This window comes from Cynara cardunculus, unplaced genomic scaffold, assembly GCF_001531365.2.
Source record: "Cynara cardunculus var. scolymus isolate 2C unplaced genomic scaffold, CcrdV1 Un_Scaffold_4471, whole genome shotgun sequence".
Taxonomy (NCBI): domain Eukaryota; kingdom Viridiplantae; phylum Streptophyta; class Magnoliopsida; order Asterales; family Asteraceae; genus Cynara; species Cynara cardunculus.
In genome coordinates, this window is record NW_020201911.1 from 8,326 (window position 1) to 20,539 (window position 12,214).

At 39.8% G+C, this 12,214-nt stretch overlaps 1 protein-coding gene across 1 annotated transcript; it reads left to right on the forward strand.

The window, feature by feature from the left end:
• The first annotated feature begins 3,671 nt into the window (after positions 1–3,671).
• Positions 3,672–11,480, forward strand: LOC112504052 (myotubularin-related protein DDB_G0290005-like). Its single transcript, XM_025108021.1, has 4 exons — positions 3,672–4,274; positions 4,735–4,863; positions 10,900–11,161; positions 11,272–11,480. The coding sequence occupies exons 1-4, from the start codon at positions 3,672–3,674 to the stop codon at positions 11,478–11,480; spliced, it is 1,203 nt and encodes a 400-aa protein (XP_024963789.1).
• The last annotated feature ends 734 nt before the right edge of the window (positions 11,481–12,214 follow it).

A 12,214-nucleotide genomic window follows, 5' to 3' on the forward strand; every position in this document is an offset into this window, starting at 1 on the left:
TGACGATTGGGATTAAAATTATAATTTTTGAAAGAAAAATACCAAGAGAATAATTCTTAAAGAAAATTAAAAAGGATAGACCCAAAAAAAATTTAAATCCTATTTAATTGTAAGATAAATGCGAATTATGAAGTTTTGATCTTTCAAAAACTCATGTGGTATAGTTTTTTATGACCATCGAACCAGAGGGGTTCTGGTTGGTCATGATTATTGTGGGGGAACCAGAGGGTGTCTTGGATGGCTTTGTATGAAGAACCAAAGGGGCTCTAGTTGTGCATTGTGAAGGATAAAGCCTTCAAATGTGGGGTTAGATGAGACAGAGGCCCTAGATAGACAAACCATAGGCTTTAGCTGATCATTTAAACCCAATAAAGAAAAAAGTTGACCTTAGAAGAGGAACCAGAGCGGCTCTGGTTGATCTATTAGATATACCAGAGGGGCTCTGGTTGTGAATGAAGATCAAAGTTATCCAAGTTTAAGCATTGAGGTAGTCAAGAGACTCTGGATAGACAAAGCAGAGGCTCTAGGTGGCCTTAATGCTACATTAGAAATCAAGAGAGTGAGCTAGAGGTCCTCTGGATGATAGTGAAGGACAACCACAATGTTGATGGTTTACTTTTGAYCCCTTATAGGTATACTTTCTCCCCCTGAAAATGAGCTTGGGGTTGGGAGAGATTAAAAAACTCCCCCAAGACCAAGAATAGGGAGGTTTTTAAAAGCCAGAGGCTATGGTCTATACAACCAGAGGCTCTAGTTGTGAAGGACGGTATTGGGATGAAGACTTGGTGAAAWWGGGGGRTTGTCCATAGAACCAGAGGGTCTCTGGTCCTAAAAGAATGAAAAACAGAGACTCTAGTCTTTAGAACYAGTAGMTCTGGTCTTAAAAAATGACACCTAGAAGGCTATACCACGATTCCTTTGGACCATCAAGAAAGTCTGCTTACTACAACCARAGGGTCTCTGGTTGTAATAAGGTGATGGCTTTGTCCATAGAAGACTTGGATTTTGACAAGTCATGGATTTTGTTCAAAAAACATGTGATCCGGAGGCTCTGGTTTATTGAACCAGAAGTTATGGTTACATAAAATGATAAAAAAATCAAGTGTTGTATAAGGGGAAATGGAAATATGGAGAGTAAGTGGGACCAGAGGAGCTCTGGTCCTTAATACCTTGAATCCAGAGGCTCTGGTCTTAAGAACCAGAGGCCCTGCTCGATGAGTGGTGCAAGTGTTAAGACAAAACCCTGCTTTGGACCAGAGGAGCTTTGGTTCCAATGAGTAAAATGTGTGGCCTAAAGAAATACAAGTGTTTTGAATTATCCAAGGGCTCTAGTATAAAATATTTGTTTTCATGGGCCATAATATATCATTTTCAGCAAAACCTCGAGATATAGAAAATTTCTGGCTTGATGGATGATCTGACTTAAGTAGTGTAATTCAACATACCCATCTTGCTAACAAGAAAAATAAATCTTTTCTCAGCAAGTTGAATATCTGTGGGAACAATGTATATCTCTATGGTTCCCTTTTCTATGTGGTCTTTGAGAAAATGGTACCATACATCAATATGCTTTGTCTTGGAGTGCTGCACTGGATTTGTAGATATTGTTATTGCACTTTTGGAGTCACAGAGGATGAGGATTTTCACATAATGGAACCCATAATCCTTTAGTTGACTTTTCATCCAGAGCACCTGTGAACAACAACTAGCAGCAACAAAATACTCTGCTTCTGCTGTAGATGTTGAGACACAATTTTGTTTTTTGGATGTCCAACTAACTAGCTTGTCTTCCAAAAGTTGACAGCTCCCAGACGTACTATTTCTATCAAGCTTGCACCCTGCATGATCTGCATCTATATAGGCTATTAGTTCAAAGCCAGAGTTATTTGGATACTAGAGACCCAAGGAAGGGGTTCCTTTTAGTATCTAAAGATCCTCTAAACTGCACAAATATGAGATTCTTTAGGATTTTTTTGATATCTTTCACAAAGACAAGTAGCAAACATTATATCTGGCCTACTAGTTGTGAGGTACAGGAGTGACCCAATCATGCCTCTGTATGTTGTTACATCTATAGCTTGCCTGATTGATCAAAGTACAACTTTGCTTTTGTGCGCATTAGAGTTCTCATAGATGATGAATTTGAGAGATTATATTTTTTTCAAAAGGTTAGTCACATATTTGGAACGATTGATGAAAATTCCTTCTGACGTATGTTTTATTTGAAGACCCAGAAAAAAACTTAGTTCCCCCATCATGCTCATCTCAAATTTGTTTTTCATTAGGTCAAAGAATTTTTCACAAAATTTGGAGTTAGTTGAGCCAAATATAATGTCGTCTACATATATTTGGACAAGTAAAATATCACCTTTCTGTCCTTTGACAAAGAGAGTTGTGTCGATTGTACCTTTTTCAAATTCATTGGTTGTAAGAAAAGTAAAGATAGTTTCATACCAGGCATTGGGTGCTTGTTTAAGCCCATAGAGAGCTTGATCCATAAAGTAGACGTACTCTGGATGTTTGGAGTTTTAAAACCCAGGGGTTGCTGAACATAGACTTCTTCTTGTAATTTTCCATTTAGAAAGGCAGACTTGACGTCCATCTGATAAACCTTGAATCCGTTGTATGCTGTATAGACTAAGAATATTCTGCTAGACCCCATCTTCTAAAAGTGTAAGGAAGAAGTCTCTTACTCTAGTCTGTAGGACTTAGTCTATTGAAGCAGTCTAGACCAAGAGCTCTTATACAAAAGACATCAAGAGATAGAGTTCTTAGTYAAKAGCCAAGTGTTACACATGTAGAGCCCGCGCTCTATTCCATGGAAGATTATGCCTTAAGCGCCAAAAAGGTTAAGTGCTTGATACWGAGCTTMACTCCAGACACAAAGCYWYYRCATAGTACATGCAAAGCCTCTGGGTCTTCTACTTCCATGGAATGCGTGCAYAGTTCAAACTTTTTYGCAAGACTTCTAACAGAATCAAGGCRGCTTGACTTAGTCCGCTYYACTTTTCAAGGAACGTGAAYGATAAGGATGTAGAACAAGACTCAGAGATTCAAGCCAAGATTCTAGGAGATTCTGTTTAGCTTAGTCGTATATCAGGAGGCATCCTCCTCAGTTTACAATAACCTGAAAAGTCCCGAATTAGACTATAGCAAAATTTTGTGAGAATACAATTAGATTGAGAGTTTCTTTCTTTATTCTTCTCATCTAATAAAAGCTTCTGACGTATTTAAGGTCATCTTTCTTTCATAACTTTATCTTGAATACTTTGTTAGACCTTTCCAGTTACATAGGTTTTACTTCACCCACACTTATTTATCTGTGTTTTCTGATATTAACAGAATCTAGGTTCCAACAATTGATATCAGAGTCTGCTAATCAAATAAATTGATTAGTCGATGGATATCCAAAAGGATACTTCTCTTAATTTGGTTATTCATTTTTTAAAAATGCATTTCATTCCGATCTTTAATCAAATTCTGTTTGAAAAACGTTCGCTTTCGTATTCTCAAAATCTGTCAAAACTCGACTATTCTCACTTTCTAGTCAACTTTTTTCTCAAATCTTTCAACGGAATGTCTAACCAATTGTGGAACTCCACGTACAACGCCGATTCCCTCACAAAACCTCCTACTCTCATTCGGAAGAATATCCCCAATGAAAGATCAGGATGATCAATTTCTATGAAGGTCTCAACCTTGAATTATACGAGTCTATTTTAAATGGCACATTCGTACCTACTACTCTAGTCCCCAGAATTCCTRCTGCTGGTGACACGGTCGAAGTACCCGCAAGGCRAGTTCCCAAGCTCCRTAGAGATTGGGACGATGAAGACAAAAGAAGGGTGGAAATGGATCAAAAAGCCAAGAGGCTTTTCATCATGGCCCTTCCCAATGAGATTTTTCAATYTATGGATGCCTGCGATTCTTCCACATWCCTATGGGATCAATTGGCWGACCAGCTGGAAGGAGGAATTAAGATGAAGAAGAACCATCTTGCTCAATGTCTGAATGAGCACAACAGTTTCCAAGCTCTCCCAGATGAGTCTCTCGAGCAGAATTATCACCGGTTCAACACCCTGATCAACAAATGTAGGAAGTGTGATGTGATCAGGACTCAAGAGGAAAACAACATGCTCTTCTTGAAGATGTTGAATGTTGAATGGGGGAACTTATCCATGTCCCTCCAGGCAAATCATGACCTGGAGCAGTGGAGTCTTCATGACGTATACGACACCTTGCAAGCGCAGGAGCAAGAGGTGCAGAAGGCCAAGGTCGCTCTGGTGGACCACTGGCTCTCATCTCTGACTCTAAAGAGACTAGGTCTAGTTAACCACACAGAGAACAGAGATCGATGGAGGAGAAAAGAAGAGGGAAGAAGGCTCTTGTTGTGGAGACCGACGATGAAGACAAAGCTTGAAGCTCTGAGGATGATGACATTAGTGCATTCGCACATTTCTTGGCTCTAATTACCATGGAATTTCAAAGAAAATTGGGAAAGAAAGTCTTCGACAAGATAGGAGGTCGAAGTGACAAGGGTAGAGGCAGAGGATTCGAAGGAAAGAACCCTTCTTCTTTACAAAATAAGAAGGAGAAGAACAGTCAAAGAAGAAGAAGCATGCTGTAAGATGCTTCAGAAGTGGTAAGATGGGCCACAACTCCAAAGAGTGCAAAGGCCCTTTGGTGAAAGATGAACTGTACTATAAGAATAAGTACAAATACAATCGATCCCAGAGGAGCCTCATGGCCGAGCAAGAAAACTGTGTGTCTGACTCCTCGTCTGAAGAAGAAGACCAAGCTCACTTATGTGGCATGGCTGTTGAAAATGATGCAGAAGAGTCGGGATCTGGCTCCGACTCCCAGGTATGTTCTACCTCTAGTTATTCTCATTCCGATCTGGAAGAAAGTATCTCTACTTTTACCCAAGATTTTCTAAAACTACAACAAAAATTCTCTATTGAAAAGTCAAAAAGAAAATCTTTAGAAAAGAAAAAATAGTTCTTTGAACGAGAAACAGAGTTGTTATCTGTAGAAAAACAAGAACTTTTAGTGGAAAAAGAAAAAAACTTTTAGAAATAAAATGCTCCACTGAAAATAATTCAGAGTGCTCCAAACTAAAAGCGGCCATACAGAAAAAGGAAAAAGAATTTTTAGAAAAAGAGCGTGAGAGGTTAAATTCTGAATCTGTGACAAAAATATTTTGAAAAGGAAAGGAATTCCTACACCAGAGCTTGCCAAGAAGAGAGCTATTGATTAAAAAATATCAAGATGCTCAGCAAGTGTATGAAAAGATAAACTCTCAACAAGATATAGCAGGAATAGCTTATACAGACCTAGACCTCACCTAGAAGAAAAAATCTACTCTCGAGTCTGTCTTCAGGTTAGGGGTAGAGCAAAAACCCGATTTTCCAGCTTTGCGTAAAAAACTCACCGTTTAAAAGATATAGACTTGAAAATGGGGTAAGAACTCAAAAACAGAAATTTGAAAATATTTATTATTCTTCAAAAGGTATGCAACCAACGTTTTACAATGCTAGGAATGATTGTAATAAGATGTTTTATGAATCTAATAAACCTTTTTGTCATCAAAATTGTGTTTATTCTTGTGAATGTCTCTCTCTGCTACAAAAGTTAAAGCAGCACCTCTCTAATCCCAACTGCTTTCTCTTTGGGTCATCAAGGATTAATTGCAAGAAGACCCAGAAGAAAAAGAATACTCCCACGGCCAAATCTGGTAAACCAGACTGTAAGTCTGGTAAATGAGGTATTGAGACAGATCGTCTCCCTCAGTCCAATGTAAAATCTCCTAAGCCTAATCATCGAGGACAATCATGAAATGGGTACCTAAATCCTATAATTTGTTTTGCAAAAGCCGCATGTGGATATTTGGTATCTTGAGTCCGGATGCCATAGACACATAACCGGCAATAAGAGGCTACTCTCCTCATGCAAAGAGAAAATTGGAGGGAGAGTAACCTTTGGGGATAACATGCAAGGAGAGATAAAAGGCTACAGAGATCTTCACCAAGGTAAGGTTTCTATCTCTAAGGTTTCTTATGTCTCTGGGATTAAACATAATTTTTTGAGCATAAGTCAACTTTGTGATTCTAGCTATAATGTCAAGTTCCGAAAGGAAGCTCATTTAATTATGTCAGAATCAGGCCAGGAGTTGCTAAGAGCCAAACGTAAGGGTAACCTATACCTTATGAACTTGTCACCAAGATATAATTCAGAGACACTCTGTCTCATATGTCGTAAGTGTGGAGGCATGGCTCTGGCATCACAACTTGTCTCACTTGAATTTTCAAAATATAGAGAAGCTTGTGAAAAACAATCTGGTTGACGGACTACCAGCCATAAAGTTCTAAAAGGACCATCTATATCCTGCTTGTGAAATGGAAAAGCTCAAAAGAGCATCCCACAAGACAAAGACATATATCTCTTGTGTTAGACCTCTGCATATGCTTCTTGTGGATCTCTGTGGTCCAATCTCTGTGCAGATTTGTCTGGCAAAAAGTATATCCTTGTGCTTATTGATGAATTTTCACGATATACTCTGATTGTGTTTAGAAGGTAGAAGTCAGATGTCCCAAAGCTATTGATCAAACAAATGACAAAGATTCAAGTCCTTCTACATAGAAAAATTCAAAAGTTGAGAAGTGATAACGGAACTGAGTTCACAACGCAAAAATCGATGCGTACCTGGATGGTGAGGGCATATTTCAAAACTTCTCTGCTGCAAGAACATCACAACAAAATGGTGTAGTGGAAAAGAAGAATCGTACATTAGCTGAAACTACAAGAACAATGCTTGCATACTCTGATCTTCCAACCCATTTTTGGACAGAAGTGATCTCAATCGCATGCTTTATTCAAAATAGAGCAACAGTGGTTAAGAGACACATGAAAACTCCTTATGAACTCATTAACCAAAGAAAGCGTTAAATTTTTGCACATCTTTGGTTGCAGATGCTTTATCTTAAATGATCGTGATCATCTTGGCGTGTTCGACAAGAAGGCCAATGAAGGCAAATTTCTTGGCTACTCTGCACATGCCAAGGCCTACAGAGTCTTCAACCTACAAACCAAGACTGTCATGGAAAGCATCAACGTCTCGTTCGACGATAAAGAGCTCGTGACTTCAGAGTACCTCAGCTCTAGACTCGATCTAAACATGACGACTTCCAATTCTCGAACGAAGTCAAGGGAATTGGAACACAGACAATTAGTTGAAGACTTCTTTGATGATGAGGACATCTCTGTGCGTGCACCCATAAATGACTCTGCACGTGATCATGAAGAGCCACAAAACTGCAAGCACATCAATATATGGCCCTTCTCACACCTCTGCTTCCTCTAGTGATCAAGCGAATCCACAACCAGAGCCCTCCAGCTCTAGATCAGATCCCAGTCCTTTAGAGCTAGAGCAAAATATCTCTATCTCTGAACCTGGTTCCTYTGTACCATCATCCGAGGGGGAACAAGCAGAGCCTTCATCACCTTCCATGAGCCAAATACCAAACATATCAATGGAACATGATCCAATGACTCCATCTTCTATTCTAGTCCCAACAACATGATGGACAAAAGATCATCCTCTTCATCAAGTCATTGGTGAACCTTCAAGTAGTGTGAAGACAAGAGTTGTCACTGTGAATGAATGTTTATTTGTAAACTTTCTAAGCATGATAGAGCGTAAAAAAGTTCATGATGCCCTAGAGGACCCTAGTTGGGTCGACGCCATGCAAAAAAGCTCCAACAGTTTGAAAGAAACAAGTATGAAGTCTTGTTCCTTTACCAAGAGATATAATTGCCAGTGGCTGTAAGTGGGTTTTCAGGAACAAGAAGAATGAGGATGACATCATAGTCAGGAACAAACCCAGACTCGTAACAAAAGGCTATTGCCAAGAAGAGAGCATAGACAATGATGAGACCTTTGCTCCAGTTGCAAGGCTAGAAGCTATACACTTATTCCTAGCCTTCTCTGCACATAAAGGATTTCGAGTCTATCAAATGGACATAAAGTCAGCCTTTCTAAATGGTAAGCTGAAAAAGGAAGTCTACATTCAACAACCTCCAGGGTTTGAAAGTTCCAAACACCCATAGAATGTCTACTTCTTAGACAAAGCTCTATATAGACTTAAACAAGCTCCACAGGCCTAGTATGAACGTGTTTCATCCTTTATTTTATCAAATGGTTTTGAAAAAGGTAAAATCGATACCATTTTGTTATTAAGTGGCATAAAGGTGAGATGCCCCTAGTCGAGATCTATGTGGATGACATCATATTTGGTTCAACAAAACAGAGACACTGTCATAAGTTCTCTGCCTTGATGAAGAGTGAGTATGAAATGAGCATGATGGGAGAATTAACATTCCTCCCCGGCTTGCAAGTAAAACAAAGAGAAGACGGTATCTTCATTAGCCAAGCTAAGTATGTCTCTAACATATTAAAGAAGTACCAACTTCATAACTCTTCAGTCATGAGAAGAACACCAATCGCAATAGGGACTAAGCTTGATGCACATCCATCTGGAAAACCGGTGGATGTCAAGACTTAGCATGGCATGATTGGATCACTATTGTATCTCACGGCTAGTCGACCTGATATCATGTTTGCTATGTGTCTTTGTGCTAGATATCAAGCAAATTTTAAGGAATCTCATCTCTCTGCTGTCAAAAGGATCTTTCAATATCTAGACGTGACTCAATTTTTGGGTCTCTAGTATCCTAAGTATTCTGGGTTTGATCTTATCGTGTATACAGACTCTGATCATGCATGATGTAAATTTGACTGAAAGAGTACTTTAGGGACCTGTCAACTGCTTGGTGACAAGCTAATTAGCTGGACATCCAAGAAGCAGAATTAGGTACCTACTTCGATTGCAGAAACAGAGTATGTAGCCGCAGCAAGGTGTTGTTCTCAAGTAATTTGGATTAATACTCAACTCAAAGACTATGGCGTTGAGTTTGACAAAATTCCAATCCTCTGTGATTCTAAAAGCGCGATTGCGATCCCAACAAATCCAGTACAACATTCAAAAACAAAGCACATCGATGTACGTTACCATCTCATCAAAGACCATGTAGAGAAAGGTACGATTGAAATATTCTTTGTCGATGCAGATCATCAACTTGCTGACATTTTTACTAAGGCTCTTGATGAAAAGCGATTCAATTTCTTAGTTAGCAAATTGGGTATGCTGAATCTTCATTAACTCAGACAGAGACACAATATGTACTATATATAGCCTTTGCATCCTTCTTGAGCATATTTCTGTTTGAAACTTGTTTTCTTTCTTTTGACTATGAGATAGAGCTTCTGCATCTTCTATGCTGAGCCTCTTGCTTGTCTCTTTTGTCTTTTTGTCATATAGAGTTTCTGTATCTTCTATACATAATATTGTTCACCATGCTTATACACTTCTTATGATTTTTTGATCCAAGCATAGTTTAAGGGGGGGAAAGCTCCGGTAGCTTAACTCAATAGGGAGCACCGGATCATCCACCATACAGAGCCTCTGTATGTACTGGGCGTCTGTCTTTAAAACTTCGCGTTTATAAGAAAGAAGATATGTGTAGTCCAACCATGAGTCTATGATGAGTTTCTACGGTATGTAATCTTTATCTCTACCATACTCTGATTTCATTTCTAAATCAATGTACAACTCTCATGTAGAGCAACTCTTTATCCCATAATACAGAGCATCTGCCTCGAGATGGTTGTTATCCTTTTCTTTGACCAAGAGTATGAGTTCTCCTCTTTTTCCCTAAGCGTTTTTGAAATATCCTTATCTTTTAATGGAAGGCGTATGGTCTTTTTTATTTTTTTAATAGAAGCTATCATTTACTAATGCTTACCGCTTGTATCCCTAATGTTTCAAATATGGGAGGCGGGATTCACAGCCTGTCAAGCCACATGGCTTCTCCCCACAGGCTGGTGAATAACCGCTTCAGTTTTGATGCTTCGGAGACTGAATTCACTCGAGTGCCTATAAGGAAATCCCTATTTAAACAAGTAATTATCCCAAAAAAAAATTACCATAACACCAAGTATTTGCTCTCTTTATTGTCTTCAAGAAATCAAAGCATCACCGCCATTGATGAACACCCAAGCTCCAAAATCATCAACCTGTTGTTCGATCAATCGATCTTCATCCCTAAAAACTAAAAATCAAGAACTGATTTGACGAAACTCTAATCTTTTAAAACTTTCATCTTCTACGCCCAAAACCAGCAAAAATGTCTTATTCTGCCTTCGATAACTCCCAAACTCAAACTACTACCCTCACTGACTCCCAACGTGGGATTGTTGGTGAATATTACGTTCCCTCCACCAAGGAGTACGTCTCCATTCGCATCTCAAGGTCGTTGTTTTCGCGCATCCTTCAAATACCAACCAAGATAGATCTTGGATTGAACGAGTACGTCCCTCTCCCATTCGGGGATGAACTGGTGGCGATCTTGAAAATGTTGGGGTTCAACCAAGCCATTCAGTACCTGTCGCAATATCAACGACAGTTCCTGCCACCAATGTAGAACACTATGTTCACATTGGTAAACCGTTTGCTGATAGGAGAAATCGGTAGCCTCGATATATGCTCGACCAACATTCTGTAGATCGTGTATGGGATCTTCTTTGATCTGTCTCTAGACTATCCATTGATCCTCTACACGGAGTTCCAAGCTATAGTCCCCAAGAAGAACCTTGACGTCTCAAACGGGAAGGATTCACCAGCTTGCTCTTCTCCTAAGACCTAGCATTGAGGAGCACAACATTAACGTTGCAAACCTTCTTGTTCACAAGGTAAACACACTCTCAACGTACAACCCTACTGTGCTCTTCTTCYAAGCATTGAGGAGCACAACATTAATGTTGCAAAACTTTCTGTACGCTAGGCACTAGAACAAGTGCCTCGAACCTGGACACGCATAGGAACAACCCTAGAGGGCGAGGGCGTAGAAGAGGCAGAAAGGCCTTTACCTGCAGGGGAGAAAATAAGGAAGGATATAAGGAGGGAGCAGAAGAGGAAGAGGCTGGAGGCCAAGAAACAGAGAGAGAAGGAAGAAAAAGAAAAGGAAAGGCAGGTAGAGAAGGAAAGAGAAGAAAAAGAAAGACAAGAAAGAGAGGAGAGAGTAAGAAGAGAGGAAGAGGAGAAGAGTAGAAAAAAGAGGCTATGCGTCAACTAGGACTTCTTTCAAGTTCTGATGCAAAGGACACTGAGGAAGAACAAGAACAATAGCTTAGTGATATTGCTTGGTCCAATGCAGCAAATGACGGGGAAGACGCTCTTGATGATAATGTTGGCATAGCTGTTGAATTTAAAGAGAGTAAAGAGGATGATGAGGGAGGAGCGGGAGAAGTTGCTTTGGCTCCGGAAGAGCCAGAGCAGCATAGGACATTAAATAGGCACATTTATTTCCCAAGCCCAACTCCCAGTGCAAGCACATCATCTGAATCTGTTGGTCGAGCAACATGAGTCATTGAACAAGTGGCGCACACCTCGAACCTTAACCAGCCTACCCAGCCAGAAGTAGCATCTGCCCCTGGTTAAGAAAGCGAAAGGGAAACCACATTCCAGGGCTAACCCTCTCAAAAGGGTGAAACCATTGAAAATATAAGTGGCATATCTCCCCATGCCACACTACTTTTCCCTACAGAGGAATGCGTTTCCTCTGCACTAGAAATTCCCCATCCTTGTTCAGAGCAAGGCGTAGGTGCACATGGCTTGGAGACTCTCGACCGGTCTCTTAGTCCAATCATAAAGGGTTCCTCTGTAGACTCTAAATCTGCTAAAAAAACTCCTCCTGACAAAACAGTCGTAGTGTCTTCTCCTCCATGAGAGACACAAGGATCGGTTGGAAATCCTTCCTCAACCAATGTTAAACAAGTCGAGACTGAAGGTGTCATAAGAACAAGGACTGAATTTGGCCCATGTGTTGAGCTAGAGGTTACCCCTACAACATACATCACAAAGGATGAGTTCCAATCCTTTGCGACCAATGTGTTGTGCTCATTGAATGAGCTAAAACTCGACATGGCCCGTGTAGAGCCATCTTCTTCTGCATCTGCTCTGGATGAAGTTCGATCATCTTTATCTTGAATACTTTATTAGACATTTCCAATTACATAGTTTTTACTTCACTCATACTTATTTATCTATGTTTTTTGATATTAAGAAAATCTGGGTTCCAACATATTTTGATAGCTTCA